The sequence below is a fragment of the Macaca thibetana genome, chromosome 3, assembly GCF_024542745.1.
Source record: "Macaca thibetana thibetana isolate TM-01 chromosome 3, ASM2454274v1, whole genome shotgun sequence".
In the NCBI taxonomy this organism is placed as follows: domain Eukaryota; kingdom Metazoa; phylum Chordata; class Mammalia; order Primates; family Cercopithecidae; genus Macaca; species Macaca thibetana.
In genome coordinates this window covers 78,299,426-78,320,516 of record NC_065580.1, presented here as the reverse complement: position 1 = coordinate 78,320,516, position 21,091 = coordinate 78,299,426, and the positions used below count along the sequence as shown (strand labels likewise).

The following is a 21,091-nucleotide window of genomic DNA, read 5'->3' as shown; positions in this document are numbered from 1 at the left end:
TGGTGTTTTTCTCTGTGCAGATAGTTGTTAAAATTTGGTACTTCAGTGGGGGGTGGGAGGGATGAACGGTGTAGGCTTCTATTCCTGTGTCACAACTTTGTTTGTTTACTTATTCTTCCTTTCCTGCTTTGTGATATTTTTTAGTATGCTATTTTAATTCCTCTTTTTTTTAAATTTCTGGAGTTATCTTCTTAATAACTTAGCAACTGCTCTAGGGATTATGTGTCTTAATTTATCACAATCTACATCACAATAATACTTAATTTCAGTCAAATAGAAACTACAATATACGTCCTTTTCCTAACTCCTCCTTTGTGCTATTATTATATATATTTCATGTACATCCTATAAATCCAACAAAACAATGTTGAAAACTCCTTTATATTTACCACATATTCACTATTCCCAGCACTCTTCAATTGTTCCTATGGATACAAATTATTATCTAGTGTTACTTCCTTTCAGTCTGAAGATTTGCTTTAGAATTTCTTATAACACAGTCTGATAGGGAGAAATTATCTCAAGTTTTACCTGGGAATGCCATTTTTTCACCTTCACTTTGGAAGACTAGTTTTGCTGGATATTGAATACCTACCTGGTTGACAGTTTTTGGTTTACTTTTTTTCTTTCAGCACTTTGAATGCATCAGGCCTCATGGTCCCCATCACTTCTGATTTTAAAGTCAGCTGTTAAAGCTATTAGTGGTCCCCCATGTCTGATGACTCATTTTCTTTTTCTTATGGTTCCCTTTGTGTTTTCCTAGTTGTGGTTACTTAAACTTCATCAATCTGTAGATTGTTTTTCATCAAATTTGGAAAGTTCTCTGTCAGTATTTCTTTGATTCTTTTTCTCTGCTCTGTCTCTTCTCTCCTTCAACTTTAATCTTTTTTTTCCTTTCCATTCTTCAGAGTATATAAATTCTATTGACTTATCTTCTAATTCATCGATTCTTCTGCCATCGCAAATCTATTGTCAAGCCCATCTAACATTTTTATATTTAGTGATTGCCTTTTTTAACTCTAGAATTTTGTTTCCTTCTTTTTTTAGAATGACTATCTCTTTGTGAAAATACTTTTTTTATTTTTTATTTTTTTTGAGACGGCATCTCGCTCTGTCACCCAGGGTGGAGTGCAGTGGTGCGATCTCGGCTCACTGCAATCTCTGCCTCCCAGGTTCAAGCAATTCTCCTGCCTCAGTCTCCTGAGTAGCTGGGACTACAGGCGTGTGCCACGGGGTTTCACTGTGTTAGCCAGGATGGCCTCAATCTTCTGACTTCATGATCCACCCACCTTGGCCTCCCAAAGTGCTGGGATTACAGGCGTAAGCCACCATGTCCGGCCTGTGAAAATTCTTTATTCATTGAGTCCTTGTAGTCCTACTTTCCCTTTAATCATTTAATCATGGTTTCCTTTATTTCTTTGATGTCTTTGTCTGCTAAATACATTATAAAAACACATACAGTTTCTATTGACTGCTTTATTTTCCTGAGTATGTGCCATACTTTATTATAAAAACACATATAGTTTCTACTGACTGCTTTATTTTCCTATGTGCCATACTTTTTTGTTTCTTTGTATATCTCAAAACTTTTTGCTGAATGCTAGATATTTCAGATAATACAGCAACTCCAGATTCTGATTTTCTCCCGAGAGTTGTTGTCTACTTGTTGTTTCTTAATGGTCTACAAGTCTGTTTCTCCCGCAATGTGTGACGGCTTATGTCTCTATTATTTTTTGCCTGACTTCTTAAGACCTTTTAAAGCAGGTCTCCAGTGTTCACCATAGTGTTTGGCCAAAGACTGTACATTCTGTTCAAACATCTCAAGCCAATAAGGGTTCTATTTCCTACTGATAGGATTTGTTTGTGGACAGAGGACAGCATTTGAAATTCAGGTTTTTTACAAGTCTTCCCTGGTTTTATTTCCAGTAGCCCACTTGAATTTCCTCTGCACCTGTTCCTAGGCTGTTCTGGCCAGGAACACATCAGTGGCCTGGGCCCACTCTGTTCTCTGCTGTGCATGTCCACAGCCTCCAGTCAACCTGGGATATGTGGGGAATTTATCAAGCTCCCACTACTGTCTTACCTCTCAAAACTCTCTATTAAACTCAACTAGTCCATGAGCCTACTGCTGGCCTCAAACTGGACTACAATCTTAGACTAATAAAGTTGTTGGCTCTCTCTGTTTACTTGCCACAAAGATCACCATTTTAACCTACAATGCTCCAAAGCAAGCGATTTCTCTACAACAGTGGAAGCAAAGCTGCTGGTTTTCATCCTGATTGAAATGCTATGCAACAGAGCTAAGGAGAAGGAAAAGGAGAAAAGGAGTAGCACCAGATCACGAAATTTGTGCTATTCCTACCCTATGTTCATTAGTTTTCATGAATAAAGCTTCTTAGTTTGTTTGGTAAAGTACTCAAACAGTTGTTTTGACAGTTTTGTCCAGCTTTATGGTTGCCTTCTGTGGAAAACAAATGTTCTCACTGAATCAGTCATTCCTTTTTAATAGTGTATGTCATCTATTACTGAAATCCAGTTATCGTTCAATTAAAAATCCAACAAAAGAGTCATTAAAAACTCTTTCATATTTACCCACATATTTACTATTCCCAGCACTCTTCAATTCTTCCTATGGATTCAAATTAATATCTGGCATTACTTCCATTCAGTCTAATGATTAGTAAATCTTGGTGATAACACTAAGATTGTATTTAACTCTGAGATAAAAATACAAGTTCACTTTTTTGTTATTCATATGCTATACAGAGATATGTAGTTACAGTAAGCTAGAGATATTAGACTTAGTTTCATTTATTTTTGTTGCTGCTGCAGAAAACTGATTTTTTGCATACATGTACGGTAGGCAGAAGGAGCTGAGTAGGTCTCTACATCCATACTATAAAGAAGCTGCTAAAATGTAATACAATCATAAGTAAAATCATGCTAATAAACTATATCTATGCAGTCCAGACACCACAGTATGTAAGGGATACTGATAACCTATAGTATATAAAATTATACAAAGAGGCCTGGAAACTGGTGTATGAAAAAAATTTTGAGAGAAATGTAAATGTTTACTCTGGAGAAAAAAAATGACTTACTGTTGGCCTTTAAAAGACTTAGACTTACTCAATATTGATCCAGAGGGCAAAGTCAAAACTAAGTTATCTAATTCTAAGTTCAATATATAAGAGAACATATTTAACAACTTAAAACAATTAAACTGGCTCTTTTTATAAAGTAATGAGTTTCCCTCACTAAGAATGATCATGGCCTGGTGTGGTGGCTCATGCTTGTAGTCCCAGCACGTTGGGAGGCCGAGGTGGGCGGATCGCTTGAGGTCAGGAGTTTGAGACTAGCCTGCCCAATATGGCAAAACCCCGTCTCCACTAAAAATGCAAAAATTAGCTGGGCATGGTGGCACATATCTGTAATCCCAGCTACTCGGGTGGCTGAGGCAGGAGAATCACTTGAACCCGGGAGGCAGAAGCTGCAGTGAGCCAAGACTGTGCCACTGTACTCCAGCCTGGGTGACAGAGTAAGATTCCACCTTGAAACAAACAAAAAAAGAATAACAGAGATTCGACGACCATCTTTTAAGGAGCATTTATGTAGAAGATAGACTAGATGACCTTTCAATTCTAAGTTTCTGTAATTTATAAAAACAAATAAAAAAGAATTCAGATGGATAAAACTATCAGGAAAAATAATCCAAAATATACATCAAGATATGACACCTCAGGTTATTCATAATAAATAAGGAAATGGGTCATAGAAACTAAGTTTCTAAGAAGCATGGATTACTGTTGGGTTCCAAAGGGCAACAATATATTGGATGTCATTAAAAAGCTATTAGATCGCGCCTGTAATCCCAGCACTTTGGGAGGCCGAGGAGGGCAGATCACAAGGTCAGAAGATCACGACCATCCTGGCTATCATGGTGAAACCCCGTCTCTACTAAAAATACAAAAAATTAGCCAGGTGTGGTGGTGGGTGCCTATAGACCCAGCTACTTGCGAGGCTGAGGCAAGAGAATGGCATGAACCTGGGAGGTGGAGCTTGCAGTAAGCCGAGATGGCGCCACTGCATTCCAGCCTGGGCGACAAAGCAAGACTCTGTCTCAAAAAAAAAAAAAGCTATTAGAAACAGAAAACATTGTCCTACCATTGTACAAAGCTATATAGCCTATAGCTCTGGTTGCTACAACTCAAAAACAAGCAAGCTGAAGAGAGAACAAAAGATAACTAAAATGAACAAGATAGAGAGTATTACATAAAATTAGACTTCACTCTGGAAAGGCTAAAGCTGACTGAGAGCATAACAAATATTTAGAAATGACACAAAATATACAAATAAGGTAAATTTAGACTTGTTCACCAAAATGTAGAATGCAACCTACCTAACTAGAATTTGTACTAACCTTACAAATACCTTAGAATTTATCCTAACCTTACCCTAGAATTTGTCCTAACCTTACTGAAAGAGGTAAGGTTAGGATAAATTTTAAAAGTGTCATTACATTCAGGAAATACTAAGGTAATCTCCTAGGACCAAAACAGGTTACAGACGGAAAACAAAAATAACTTACCTCTTTTAGTTGATCAGCACTCCCCCATGACGCAGAACGCTGATGTGACCTCTTTTCTGCACCCTCTTCTGCCCAACAGCTAGGTGTCTTTAAAAAAAAAAATAATAAATATATATATATATATATATATGAAATTTTATCTCTACTTCCTAATCTCAAGCAACTGAAACATATTTCACATTCTTAGCACATACCAGTTAGAGAACTATACTGAAATCCTTTAAATGCTAAGAGTTTCGTGACCCTGTGAAATGTTTAAAATATTCTGCCATATTCTGAATTATATATGCTCAAAGATGCCTCTGAGTCATCTTAATTAAAATGTTTGATATCTTCACATCAATAACATTAATAACTTAATTATAAAATTCAAAGGGAATTGTAAAGATACGTGTATTGGTGTTTTTAAAGAGAACAGCCAAACTAAATATGAAATGGTATTTCCACTAAATTTGACAGAGGTAAAATGAATGAAAGTATCTCAAAAACAGTAGTATTAAGAATGACCTATATCCAAATATTTAGCCTAAGGGCTGACTGTACTACTTTTTCTGTACTTGGGGAAGAGTAAGTATTAGTATCTTTTTTGAAAAATATCAGGCATCTTTATATAAAAAACAAAGTTATTATAAAGGTGAAAAAGATTTAAAATAGTAAAATATAAGCTAAATAAACAGAATATAAACTAAAGTAATACATCTTCTAAAAAACCTGAACTGTATGTCAGAAAACATAATCATTTTTATCTAAAATATGATTTTCAGTTATTTAGCCATTAATATATACCTCAAATGTAAGACAAACCACTAAATCCCAAATAATGCCATACAGTGGTAAGACCATTTAATAGTCGTATTAAAAAATTAAACAATAGGCTGGGCACAGCGGCTCACGCCTGTAATCCCAACATTTCGGAGGCCAAGGCGGGTGGATCACCTGAGGTCAGGAGTTTGAGACCAGCCTGACCAACATGGTGAAACCCCATCTCTAAAAAATTAGTTGGGCCTGGTGGCGGGCGCCTATAATCTCAGCTACTTGGGAGGCTGAGACGGGAGAATCACTTGAACCCGGGAGGCAGAGGCTGCAGTGAGCCAAGATGACACCATTGCACGCCAGCCCAGGCGACGAGAGTGAAACTCCGTCTCAAAAAAAAAAAAAATTAAACAATATTAAAATATCATCTTTAATATATGAGAAGACTCTTGTGTAATGTAAATTAGAAAGGATTAAAAACCACTACTTAAAGGGCAATGATTGTCACAGTAACTATATACAGCTTTAAAAATTATTTTTCATTACATGCTTTTTCATTACATGCTGAAAAAGGTATCATTTATATTAAGGCTATACTTGTGACTACATAATATATAAGTTCTTATGAAGAAGTCATCAGTTCTATTTTATACAGTTCAAAATGCTTGTGGAAAACTTTTAAAATAATCACACGTCTTAAAAGTGATGATATTCAAAAACCACTAACAAATGAATGCTAGCTGAATAAATACAAAAATAAATTGCTTGGGCAGTTCACAAGTAAAATGAAGCTGTTAAGTCAATTGACAGAGTAAAATATTTTATTCAATCAGCAAGTCCATGGATAAGAGGTATCAATATATTAAATAAGTTGCTTATAAAACACTTACTTACTAGAATTTCCTATGTTCCGTCCTAGATGACCTACTCTGAAAATAATTCAGCCTCCAAATAATTGTATCCTTAATAAATTTATTCCAAAATTATTCAATTGTTTAGTCACTTTTATTTTGATAATTTATATAACTTAATGTTTTTACCTGTCTACGAACTGAGCATTACTCTTATCAAAAATGAAAAGATTAAGGATCATAACCTTTATAACTCAAAGTACATTTACAGAAAATGAGTTAAATTTTTAGCATTTTCTGTAATTATTCAAAATCAACATTTATAATGTGAATTACGTTCATTTTGTACAGCTCTTTTTTCAAAGGACATTTACATATACTGTATCTCCAACTTACAGATACATTAATAGCCACAAAAATTCTGCAACTGCTTCAATACTGGCAAGCATGTCAATGGCAAAAGGAACTAAATCTGAGTTATCTCACAGATTATCTTCTTTTTTCCTATTATACTTTTCTTAAAAATGAATGTGAAAACCTATTCAATTATTTCAGAGTGTACTATTATTTACACAAAAGAATTACCTACAAAAGAAGTTAGTAGTATATGTACAGTTATGTGAACATAACAATGTTTTGGTCAATGATGGATGGCATACATAACAGTGGTCCCAAAAAATTATAATGAAGCTGAAAAATTCCTATTACCTAGCGATGTCTTGATGATCCTCATCTTGTGTGGGCCTAGGCTAATGTGTATATTTGTCTAAGCTTTTTAAAAAAAGTCTAAAAAGCAAAAAAAAACAAAAACAAAAAAATTAATAAAAGCTTATAGAGTAAGAATAGTTTGGTATGGTTGCACAATATGTTTGTGTTTTAAGCTAAGCGTTATTATGAAAAGATCAAAAAGCTAAAAAAATTAAGTTTATAAAGTAAAAATGTTATGGTAAGCTCAGGTTAACATTATTGAAGGAAGAAAAATATTTGTTATAAACTTAGTGTAACCCAAATGTGCAGTGCTTAGAAAGTCTATAGTAGTTTACGGTAATACCCTAAGCCTTCACATTCACTCACGACTTATTGACCCAATCAGAGCAGGTTCCAGTCCTGCAAACTCCATGCCATAGTATATGCCCTATACAGGTATACCATCTTCTACCTTTATATATTTGTACTGTACCTTTTCTATGTTTAGATATTCAAATACCACTATGTAAGAACTGCCTACAGTCTGCAGTACAGTAACATGTTGTATAGTTTTGTAGGCTAGGAGCAATGGGCTATGCTGCATAGCCTGTGTGTAGTAGGCTACACCATCTAGGTTTGTGTAAGTACACCCTATGATGTTTGCACAGCGATGAATGCCTAATGATGCATTTCTCAGAACATATTTCCTTCTTTAAGTGAAAATGACTATAGTTTTTAAAAGAGAAAAATGACTGAGTTCTCTCAATCATGTGACTATAGAATGCATATAATTTAAGTATAGTCATCAGAGTCTTAACTTTCCAAAAATATCCCCCAAAGAGTAGTTTTAATTCCATCAATTTAAAAGTATGAAAAATACTCTATTCTACAAATATATTCTATAGATTGCATTGTCCAATACAACAGCTACTAGCCACATGTGCCTATTTAGATTTAAATTAATGAGGATTTAAAAAAACTAAAGTTCCTTAGTCACACTTAGCACATTTTAAAAGCTCAATAACCATCTGTGGCTACTGGCTGTCATATAGGACAACACAGATATGGAACATTCCCAATACTGAAGAAAGTTCAATTGGAGAGTTGTGTTCTATACACTGATCACCGATTTTTAATGAGTTATTTTAGCCAAAACAAAACCAAAAGATGGCTACCAAAATCAAATCTATTTAAAGCTGATGGTTAAGAAGTCACAGAAGGTGAACTAACTTGAATCCAATTTATTAAACCTGTGTATTTGAGAAATGTTTTACCATTTCAATCAGGAAAATAACACAAAGTAGCAAAAGTTCTTTCCTTTCATATCAGTAAGCAGCCCCTTCCAACTGGTCTGTTATTCTGTCTCTTAATCTAGACTAGAATTTTTTAAATAGTGCTACATATAACCATGCCCTTGGTGTTAACAAGAGTAGACAAAAAGGGTACCACAGTCAAATAAATTTAGGAAAAATTGTAATATCATACCATCATTTAAAAGAAATGAAACTTCTGTACACTTGAACAATGCAGAACTAAAACCTATCTGTAAGACTGTTAACAAAAAAAAGGTAGTTTAAAAAAAAAAAAAAAGCCTCTATGTGAAAAGGATATCTATAGGTAGAAGGGGTCCTTTTTTATTCTCACTCCCTGGAAGTCACCAAAGTCCAGACCATGAAATTTCTTTCCAGACTCTAGGGCCATCCTCCCTTCCAACCTGTGTGAGAACCACTTTTTCTCTAAGTAAAATACAAAGAGAACAATCCCACTGCACAGGACTAAGGAGGCTTCAAACTGAATACCATTAGAAAAATTATTTTTGGTAGATCAACCAAGAAGCTTAAATACTGGGTGCTTTTGTTATATATATCTTTATTCACTAACTAGCAAGGGCCAATATGCTTTTTAGTTTTATCAACTTCAAACCAGCTCAAACTAACTCCTAGCAAAAAACATTCTGTGTCAACGTGCAAAAGTCTAAAGCCATTTCAAAAAAAAAAAATCCATAAACAAAAACATCACAAAATTCTTTAATCTTGTTTAAATGTTAAAAAATCTATTTTTCTGTGGTTCATCACTGGTCTTAAATTTTATTGTAGTTTACAATCGATTACAGAAATATGAGTACTGACTGCTAATTATTTTATAGTACTTAGAGCAATGATAAACCTAGTAAGAAATGAAATGGAATTAGCTGAAAAATCAATGATACTTAAATTAAGAATTAATTATGACCACAGACTAATCTTAAATTATAAAAAACGTTTAGAATAGGTAATGACAAACCCTTCATTATTTACAAATATTTTTGTTTACAAAAATTTGTTTTTCTTTTGACTAATAAATAACTTTTAACTTCTTTTAAAACTTTTTAAAAAATATTATTTTGAAAAGTCTATCCTGATGAAGTATTACAAAGCAGCACAAAAGACTGTGGTTCTAGTATAATTATCCTTTGCCTTTCTGGGAACAGTGGTAACCAGATATGGTAAATAGCTGCCTTGGTTAGCAAAGAGTGTAGAATAAGGCAGAATTCGGCTCAAGCAAAACACTGTGAAAGTTAAGATTGCATTTTTATTTTATGTAAAGTTGGAGGTTTTTGTTTAAGCTTTGGGAACTCAGTAATAGCAGCAGTTATATATTCAAATTTTTTTTATCAAGCTCCAACTCTATGCTAAGTTTTGTGCTCATTATGTTAGACCAGTTTCAAAGTGCAGTCCCCAGATAAGGAGCAGCATCATCACATGTTAGAAAAGCAAATTATCAGGCTCAACCTCAGACTACTAGATCTGGAACTCTTAGATAAGGCCCAGAAATATACTTCTTACTTTTTAAGCAAGTTTTTCAGATGATTCTGATGGATTCTAAAGTTTGAAAACCAGTGTTAGACTAAAAAATTGAAATCAATAAGATACAGATTCTGCACTCAAGATGTCATGTTGACCATATACCCACTCATTTTTCTTGCTACCTTTGAACATGTTATTGTTTCAAAATCTCTTACATCTGACAGAAAATCAGCAACACAGGTGATTACTACATACCAACAAAAATATTTTTCACACCATTCTAAAAAACACCCACTGAAGTCATAAAAACTAATAGTGCTAAGATGATGACATGAATATCACCAATAGGATAACTAAGTAATGGAGGAGGGAGTAGTTTTCATAAGAATGTAAATACACTCTCCTGCACCTGAACCTATAGATTTGAAGCACCATTTCATATTTGTAAGACAGCAAACACAAAATAACTACTTCTGACTGAATGAATCCTGACCTACCAGGGATTGTTTATTGAATTTTAGAGCCCTCACATGCTCTGGGGTCATTTGTATCATTTCTATGCCATTTCCTACCAGTCCAGACTTAATGTTCATAATTGTATAATCAATAGTTGATACTAGTAATAATGACTTTTCCTGTCCACTTAATTCAATATTATTATATTTAAACCTGGTAACAGTAAAATACTATCTATTCTAATCAAAGGCAACTAATATGTATCAGTGTCTATTATGTCATAGATACTGTGCTAGAAGCTTAACATGGATTATTTCATATAATCCTCATTGCAATAGGCTATGTTAATAATAATAGTTGTCCCCCAAAAGCTGTTAGAATTCTAATAGGATGGAAAAGTTTTCCCTTGGTTTATAATGGTTCCTAACAATATGGTATCTCCCATATCAATCATTCACTTATTCATTCATTTATACAAAATAGTATACCTTGAGAGGCATATTGCTTTCTCATACCATACCATAAACTATGACCTAATTTTAAACTATGATAACTCTATGATCTTAATTTTTTTTTTTTTTGAGATGGAGTCCTTGCTCTGTCACCCAGGCTGAAGTGCAGTGGCGCGATCTCGACTCACTGCAAGCTCCGACTTCCGGGTTCACGCCATTCTCCTGCCTCAGCCTCCCGAATAGCTGGGACTACATGAGTCTGCCACTACATCCGGCTAATTTTTTTTTCTTGTATTTTTCGTAGAGACAGGGTTTCACCATGTTAGCCAGGATAGTCTCGATCTCCTGACCTCGTGATCTGCCCGCCTCAGCCTCCCAAAGTGCTGGGATTACAGGCATGAGCCACCGCACCTTAGCCAATCTTAATTGTTAAGGCATAATGTCTCTAACATAAAAATGTCTTTCTCAGTAAATTCTGTTTAATAATATCACACGAATTTTTCATAGAAAATTGATACAAGTTATAACAGGTTGAGAACCAATGTATAGGTCAATGTATAGAACCAACACAGGTCAGGGGACCAGAGTAAGAGTGTTATTCCTAATAAATACAACCTATTTCACAATTTTACCTAGAGGGGCAAAGGCATGAGAAAGCAATGAAGAAAAACAGGTTAATTTTGTTTCCAGCTAAATGCTTCTTATAAAGAGAAGAAAACTGAGTATCGGGGTAATGGAGGTATGGGAAAGGCCTTTCACGATATACTTTCTACTTTCGAAACAAATGAACACATAACCTATTAAAATTAATAAGTACAATTTTGACTTTGGTGATTTTAGAGATGATTTGAAACTAATGAATAAAATGTTCAATATTTTAGTTATGAGTTAAAATCTTTCATCAATATAGCTGAGTATATTCCTTTAGCAACCAAACAAATTACTCCCCAAACCAGGAACATGACTAATTTCGTGTGAACTATTCAACTCTAGGATTCTACAATTCTCTGTCTCATAATTAGATGATGGCTGAGAGAAAAAGTAAAGGTGATCTCAACAGCCGTCAGCTCCACAAAAATAATTTAGACCCCTAGAATGCAATCCAAGAGGCAAAAACAGTTAAATCTTCAGGCTTGCTTCCATTTCATGAAGAAGTCCCCCAGCCCCTAAAATGTTTCAGCAACTGCTGTTTCTTAAATACATTTCAACAGCAAGCCCTTGACAAGGGCACAGGAAATTCAGACAGCTGTATAAAGTGTGACTTTTGGTCAGGAAATGAATTTCTGATCAGAGAAAAAACAAAGTTTTTTTTTATATCAGTAAGTATTTGAGGTACATCACCTATTCCTTTGACTAAAGTCCTCTCCAACCAAGCTCCTTTCAGGAATGGAGGAAAAGGCTAGGTACTTTAAATATGACATCAACAGAAAAGAATATATATGTTTTAGTTCAGAGTTAGTTAACTTTATCGAATGTTGCCTAAAGCCAAATGCTGAGTACTTAGTCTGGATCTGTTTCTTAAGAACAAATAAAAACAAATAGATTTCTAGGGAAAGATGCTGGCACAGAGGCAGGATCATTAAAACTCCATACACTGAAGTCTAATGAGATTAAGAGAAACTGCTTTATGTGCTTTTGGCATGTCTCATGTTTCACAGTTTAACTTTTAAAAATTAATTTTAAACAATAAAATACCAAATATAATAACAACATCACCTGGAGAAAGGGAAGTACCAGTATACATAATTTTATTTAAGATCTAACCACCTCATCTCTCACCCCTCAAAGAATACAAGTTTTGAAATCTCTCCCTGATACCAACCAAGAGACCAAGTGCCGTGGAAGAAATTAAGAAAATTTTCTAAAGTGCTACAAACCAAAAACATACTAGGCTAGTAAGTTACTTAGGTAAAATCCTTTCAGACCCAAGTGACAGATAATTCAGATGATATTTATACTGTGTTATGCTAGAGCACAGAGGAAGGAAATCTTGCAAAACCTTTTTATGAAGCAAGTGTGAAAATACTTTAAGGCTCATGAAAAAAAAGTAAGAACTCATTGCTGAATAATAAACAAATATAAAATTAACAAACATATTCACTGATGAAATGGCATTTTCTACATAAAGAATTATTCCTGATTAAAACAAGAAAAACCATTAGTAAAATAAGCATGCATACTCTATGTGTAAAAAGCACACATGCCTCACAGCAAATGTCAGTATACCTTGTCCAGTGAGTAAACTAGATACATTACTATTAGAGTCAAGAAAGAGGCCAAGGCAGCCGGGTCCAGTGGCTCACACCTGTAATCTCAGCACTTTGGGAGGCTGAGACGGGTGGATCACCTGAGGTCAGGAATTTGAGACCAGCCTGATCAACATGGTGAAACCCCGTCTCTACTAAAAAATTAAAAAATTAGCTGGGCATGGTGGCGGGCACCTGTAATTCCAGCTACTCAGGAGGCTGAGGCAGGAGAATCACTTGAACCCAGAAGGTGGAGGCTGCAGTGAGCCAAGATAATGCCATTGCACTCCAGCCTGGGTGACACAGCAAGCCTCCGTCCCCCCGCCAAAAAAAGAGTCAAGGCATTCAGTACCATAACTGTTAGTTTACCTGGTTCTGGGAGTGGTAAAAAATTCAACTCCAAAAGAGGACGCACACCAAGAAATAAATAATGAAAAGGATGTAGAATTACTATTTGGATGATTGTATACCTGAAAAACCAAAGAAAATTACCTAAAAAATTACTAGAAACAAGAAAAGTCAAGTTGAAGATGTCCCGTACATAAATTAGATATTAAATATCCTAATTACAACAGCAACCAAAGAAGACAAAATATTTAGATATAAGTTTAACAAGAAATGTGTTGTTCCAATAATTAGTTGTAAAATATTCTGAAGGGCAAACATAACACTTGAATGAATAAAAAGATATACCCCTTTCTTGGATAAGATTCAATATGGTAATAAATTCCCCTGAATTCATATTTAATTGTAATATAAAACATTTTGAGGAATTTGACAAATTACAAAATTAACTGAGAAAAATATGCAAGACTAGCCACACAATTAAAATGAATTATAAGCAATACAATTAAAATCATTCAGTATTTAAAAAGATATTAATGGTATATAGTATAGCATAGAGATCCAAATAAGAATGGAAATTTATGATATAACAATGGTATCTCACATCAGCAGGGAAAACATAAACTCTTGAAAAATAAATAAAGCTGGATATCACCTCATGCCTTCCATCAAAATAAACTCAGAAATATCAAAGATACAAATATTTTAAAAGAAACATAAAACTATTAAAAGAAAATATAGTTTAAATGAAATTTCTTAACTTAGAGTGGAAAAAATCTTTCCCAATTATGGTGTAACATGAAAAGCCACAACGCACAGACCACTGTAATAAACACAGCAGCCAGAAATAAACCCTCGCATATATGGTCAATTGATTTTTGACAAGGGTGTCAAGGCCATTCAATGGGAAAAGGACAGCCTTTTCAACAAGTGGTGCTGCAAGAACTGGATACTCACATCCAAAAGGACAAAGTTGGACTCTTACCTTATACAAAAATGGACTCAAATGGATCAAAAACCTAAACTTAAAGGCTAAAATTCTTAGAAGCAAAGAAGAAGAAAGCTTTCTGACACTGGATTTGGCAATGATTTCTTGAATATGCCAACAAAAGTACAGGCAACAAATGGAAAAATAGATAAACTGGACTTTATCAAAATTTAAAACTAGTACACTATCAAAATAATAAAAAGGAAACTGGCTGGGCGTGGTGGCTCACACCTGTAATCCCAGTACTTTGGGAGGCTGAGGCAGGTGGATCACGAGGTCAGGAGATCAAGACCATCCTGGCTAACACAGTGAAACCCCATCTCTACTACAAAATACAAAAAATTAGTCAAGCGTGGTGGCGGTGCCTGTAGTCTCAGCTACTAGGGAGGCTGAGGCAGGAGAATGGCATGAACCTGGGAGGTGGAGCTTGCAGTGAGCCAAGATCGCACCACTGCACTCCAGCCTGGGCAACAGAGCGAGACTCCATCTCCAAAAAAAAAAAAAAAAGAGAGAATAAAAAGGCAACCCACAGAATGGGAGAAAATATTTGCAAACCATGTATCTGATAAGAGATTGGTATCTGGTATATATAAAGAACTCCTAAGACTTAACAACAAAAAACCCAATTCAAAAATGGACAAAGGATATGAATAGACATTTCTCCAAAAAAGAAATGTAGATGGCCAAAAAGCAGATGAAGTGATGCTCAGCATCATTAATCATTTAGGAAACACAAATCAAAAATCACAGTAAGATACCAGGTGTCAATTATTTTTTAAAAAGGGAAAAAAGAAAATAACTATTGGCAAAGATGCAGAAAAACTGGACCCCTGGTTGGGCGTGGTAACTCACGCCTGTAATCTCAGCACTTTGGGAGGCCGAGGCGGGCAGATCACAAGGTCAGGAGATTGAGACCATCCTGGCTAACACGGTGAAACCCCATCTCTGCTAAAAGTACAAAAAATTAGCCAGGCGTGGCAGTGTGCGCCTGTAGTCCCAGCTGCTGGGGAGGCTAAGGCAGGAGAATGGTGTGAACCCAGGAGGCAGAGCTTGCAATGCGCTGAGATCATGCCACTGCACTCCAGCCTGGGCAAAACAGCAAGACTCCGTCTCCAAAAAACAAAAACAAAAACAAAACAAAACAACAAAAAAAAACTGGGACCCCTGTGTGTTGCTGACGGGAGTATAAAATAGTACAGCCATAGTGGAAAACAGTATGTCAGTTCATCAAAAATTTAAACACAGAATTACCCTATGATCTAGTAGTTCTACTTCTGGATATATATATAAAAGAACGGAAAGCAGAGACTCAAAAAGATATCCATACACTAATGTTGCTAGCAGCATTATTTACAACTGTCAAAAAGCAGAAACAACCTAAATGTCCACAGATGAATGGATAAAGAAAATGTGACTTTTTTCTTTTACAAGTTACACATAAAAAGCATTAAATCCATCACTTTATTAAAATATGTATTTCTAAAGGAATATTACTCTGCCTTAAAAAGGAAGGAAATTTTGACACATGGCTACATGAAGTCATTATACTAAGTAAAATAAACCAGACAAAAAAGGAAAATACTGTATGATTTTTCTCATATGAGGTTCCTAGAGTATATTCACAGAGACAGAAAGTAGAATGATGGCTACCAGAGGCTGGGGTGTGGTGGGGAGGATGGAGAGCTAGTATTTAATAAATACAGAGCTTCAGCTGGAAAAAGTGAAAAAGTATTAGACATGCATGGTGGTAATGGTTGTACAATAATGTGAATGCACTTAATGCTATGGAACCGTACATTTTAAAAAATGGTTAATTCATCTTCATTTATGGTAAATTTCTTTCTTTTTTTTTTTTTTTTTTTTCGTGCGGGGAGACAGAGTCTCACTCTGTTGCCCAGGCTGGAGTGTAGTGACGTGATATTGGCTCACTGCAACCTCTGCCTCCCGGGTTCAAGCGATTCTCTTGCCTCAGCCTCCTGGGTAGCTGGGATTACAGGCACAGGCCACCATGCCTGGCTAGCATGTTATGTATATTTTACCATAACTTAAAAAATAGAAAAAAAAATGAGGTAGGGATTTACATTTTATAAGGAGAGACGCCCATGATCCATCAAATGGAAAAAGCAAGTCAGTAACATGATATAAAGTATGATTTCATCTCTATGTGTATATGTTTAAACAATATATTTCTATAGGTACAGAAAATTTCTCAAAATATGTACCTGCCAAAAACACCTGTTAATAATACTTAAAGTAGTAGGTCTAGGGAGTTAGTGACTACTGTTCATGTCCTTCTATATTACATGGATTATTTTACCATCAGAAAGCATTATTTTTAAAACAAAATTAGACAAAACCCAAAAATACATAACCTGAAATATTTATTTCTTTTAATTTAGCTGAATTAAAAACATTCTGGGATAATTACAGAATGTCTATAAATGTATCACTAAGCATCCCTGCAAGAACTGAGAAGCACAGAGATTTTATAAGATATTATGATAGGATGTTGACCTTGGCAGGGAGCAGATTCCTAAAGTGGAAATTCTATGTTGAGGCAAGTGACTTTTTTCTTTTACAAGTTACATATAAAAAGCATTAAATCCATCATTTTATTAAAATATAAATCGAATCAGAAGCATTTTAAATCCTCATTTAAAAAGAAGGCGGCGGCAGTGGTGGTTTCTCCTCTTAAGACTGAATACATTCACTTGCAGAAAGCTTGTTAATGAAAATCAGCTCTGTAGATTAACACCATCATGTCTTCTAGTTTAATGGACATTTCAAGAGAGGTGACATTTTGAGGCTGAGGTAGCTTGTTTCCAGGGGCTGTTTTGGATGGACTACTCATACAAAGAAAATCGCATCTAATTGTATCAGAAAAAGTTTTAAGGTCCAGAAAACTCCAAGAAAGGTATAACAGGAAAATAAACTATTAAGATACAATTTTTTTAACGTTTAAATAAGATTAAGAAAACAACTTAAGCAAATGGCAAAACTCTAAGAAAAAAAACACTTCTAGCGCTCACTTTTTTTTCATTCTATTTTGATACTGATTTTATGCCCACAATGAATCTTTTGAAAAGCTTTTAATTAAGAAAAATAACACACTATGCTCTGAAAGGCCTACAAAAATTTCTTTAAAAGGGTTATACATTGCATAGTAGTCAGTAAAGACTAGATTATAGGATAGTAACCACACACTCTCCAAATCCAAATGACTTAAAACAGCAAAGGTTAATTTATTGCTCATACTACATGTATGGATCATTAAGAAGGCTATGCTTGTCACTGTCAGTGACCCAGATGGACAGAGTAGGAGTGAACAGTTACTTCCCCGTCAGAGAGAATGCACCAGTTCTTTAAAGCTTCTTCCCAAATCAAGTCTCATGGCCACACTTAACTTCAAGGGGCAGAGAAGCAGAATCCTACCATGTGTCCAGGAGAGAGAATGCCAATATCTATGAACAGCTCTAATCACTACTATACCTGGGAAGTTGTAGGAAATACCTCTGATTATTACTGTATATGTTATTTTTATTACTTGGCCACTTTACAAAGAATATATATTACTTTCACGTTTAAAAACACACTCAAACACAGAATTTAAAATTTGTCCAGAGACTATACCTAAACTATGGGGTGAAGACTGAGGAACAATTACTTTCTTATTACAGTAACCTTAATTGCAAGTTCAATTTTAAGAGTTGGTAATACATTTTTTGTTTTAAAAAGGTTGTATCTGCAAGGCTACAGTAATAAAATATTAAATTTCACAAATGGATTTTAGTTTTTCTTTCTACAAGGCTAAACAGATGACTCTAAATAACTGGCAGTGATCCATTTCTTCAGAGGCCTTAAAAATGTAAAGCTGTATCTTTTAATCCTCAGAATAAATGTGTGAATGTGCACATCGGGTATTAGTAACTTCAATTTACAGGAAAGAAAGCTTGACTGGGTCACAAAGCAGTTAAGTCAGTGGGCCATGAATTTTTTTTTTAGCATTTTACTAATAAAAATTTCAAACAGAACAGTTAAAAAAAAAAAACAAAACACTGTTCAGTGAAGGCCCATAAAGCCAATATTCAGCTTCTCTAAATAACATTTTGCTCTATTTGCTCCACTAGGTATCTATCTAGGTATCCACCCATCAATTGATCTTATTTTTTATTCATTTCAAAGTTGCAGACGGCAGTATACTTCATCTCTAAACATCTGAGTTCAGTATTTGTTTTCTGTTCATATTCTGTATTTTTAAAGTTAAAGTTATACAGCAAAATGCACAAGTGTACACTTGGGTAAGTTCCGATAAATGAATTCACCAACATAACTCAAACTTCTATTAAGACATATAACACTGGACAGGCATGGTGGTTCCGGCCTGTAATCTCAACACTCTGGGAGGCCAACGCTAGTGGATCACTTGAGGCCAGGAGTTCAAGACTAGCCTCTACTGGCGAAACCCCACCTCTACTAAAAATACGAACATTAGCTGGCCGTGGTAGCGGGGGCATGTAGTCCCAGCTACTTCCTAGCTACTTGGGAGGCTGAAACCTGAGAATTGCTTGAATCTGAGAGGCAGAGGTTGAAGTGAGCCGAGATCATACCACTGCACTCCAACCTGGACAACAGAACAAGACCCTGTCTCAAAAAAAAAAAAAAAAAAAAAAAGATATACAACATTTAACTTACAGAAATAGAGAGTAGAATAGTGGTTATCAGAGGCTAGGGGTCCTTGGGAGATGCTGGTCAAAGGACACAAAATTTCACTTATGAGAAACAGCTTCAAGCGATCCACTGTATATCTTGACGACTACAGTGAAATATATTGTATATTTGAAAATTGCTGAGAGTAGATTTTAAGTGTTCTCACCACACATAAAAAAATGTATATGTTAAATAGACTGATGTAATCATTTCAAATGTGTGTGTGTCTATCAAAGCATCGTGTTGTACACCATTAATATATAATTTTTACTTAATTAAAATTAACTAATTTTTAAATTAAATTAACATTTCCATTATCCCAGAAAGTTCCCTCACTGGGCCTTGATTTGAATACATGATCTGCTTCCAAAGTCTACAATCTTTTCACAACACTATGCTACCTCTTTTTAATATATAAACATACTAAACATATTAAATTTTTTATGTCAAGCTCTCAATAATTAAGGGAGCTGAAACATAGAAATATAAAAGGAAGAACACCCTGGAGACACCCTCCACCAAGGCCAAACAACCCAGGTGTTTAATGTCTGTAGCAAGTTGAGTATACCACCTTCCTTCCATCAATGTCCACTACATAATTCCACTACATAAATAAAACTACTTCTTCCCACCCTGAGTTCAACAGTTAATCCAGGAGGAACGGATGATGCCATAAAAAGTCTCATATGTTCATCTCTTGTATCTCCAATTAAACTAACAGATGGTTAGGGCAAGACCATTTCTTATGCTTGTGAGGCAAGAAGTAGGTTAGTGGTTAGTGGTTGCCATAAAAGGCAACAGACAGCTGAAGAAAAAAAGGAAACACTTCAGAATCAGCCAGGTCTGGGTTCACTGTCCTCACACTTAATATGTACTACGTACATATTACGTAACGATGTAATATGTACATCGATGTACATATTACGTAACGATGTAATATATAATATGTATGTTACATCATTACGTAATATGTACATAGTACATATTAATGTACAGCTATGTAATGATGTATAAATTACTTAACTTCTCTAAGTCTCAGGTTCCTCATCTGTAAAATGAGCCCTATATTTTACCTTCTTTTCAATGTCAAGCTTCTCAAATAAATGACCTACATCCAGATAGATGCAAGCCAGACAAGCCCTTATCCTGGACCTCAAAATTTAGGGGAAATTACTCTGGCCTTCTAGCAGCCATGCCCCTCGCCATGGGATAAGAGACCTTGGGAGCAAAAAGCATGGACATTATGAGCCCATCCTGGCTGTAGACTGTACTCCAGGTAATCTAAAACCAGGAATTTCCTGACCAAACAGCAGTAGGCCTGGCTTCTAAGGTCTGCAGACCCATTCCCTGGTTCTTGCTTCTTGAGGATGGCACTTGAATGTGAGGACTGGTGGGTCCAAGTATATGTGTAAAGCCAGCTTGAAGTATAGAATAGATTGTAGGGTAGGAAGAGAATGGGACTTAGGCTCAGATGAGGTGGGCCCAGTGGGCCTGGTGGGCCTGGCCCATGTGGACATACACCGGCACGTAACTCTGAAGAATCCGAGAATTCTTAGTTTAAACCTCATATTCCAGGTCCATATGAAGATTATTTGTCATTGGTGGGGGGGAGGACAAAGTATATTTTACTCAATAATTTGTTAATTTAACTTACATACATATAGTATACTGGCCTTTATATTTGCTGCAGACCCTGCAAATGTTACAAGTGGGCATGTCTACACATACTACTCATAACTTAAATGTGTATATAGTATTTGCCAAATTTGCCTTCAATAGTATCATACTTAATCACATAGTAATATCATAGGTTAGGTTTTATTAACCCCACTGCACAGATAAAAAACCAGACATGTGTAAGAAACATATCCAGTGTTCTTTTCTTCTATCTCCACATCACTCTCTTAACTCCCAAATATCTGGGTCTCCTACTCTACCATTATCTCCAATACTGCACTCTCCAAGATAATGTGCTTCTGATCCCCAAATCTGGTCCTTAATCACCACGACCTCTCTTTAGCATCTGATACTGTCAACAATTTTTCCTTTCTTAGAATAGCTTTCTCTCTGATTTCTAAGCCTTCACTATTCCAGTTTTTCACTTAGCCTTTCGATCTTTCTCTGGCTTCTCTTCTTTTTTCAGAGTTTTTGTGAAGAGCGAATAAGACAGTGTTTCTGGGTCTGGCGCAGTGGCGCATGCCTGTAATCTCAGCACTTTAGGAGGCTAAGATG

The 21,091-nt window shown here is 35.4% G+C and overlaps 1 protein-coding gene across 5 annotated transcripts in view; it reads right to left on the bottom strand.

Moving 5' to 3' along the window:
* Window positions 1–21,091, bottom strand: part of GLCCI1 (glucocorticoid induced 1) — a 133,138-nt gene that overhangs the window by 71,182 nt on the left and 40,865 nt on the right. For all 5 annotated transcript variants that reach the window (XM_050782957.1, XM_050782958.1, XM_050782959.1 and 2 more), the window contains one exon: window positions 4,589–4,675. In XM_050782957.1, coding sequence (XP_050638914.1) covers window positions 4,589–4,675 — 87 coding nt within the window. The remainder of the gene's footprint in view (window positions 1–4,588; window positions 4,676–21,091) is intronic.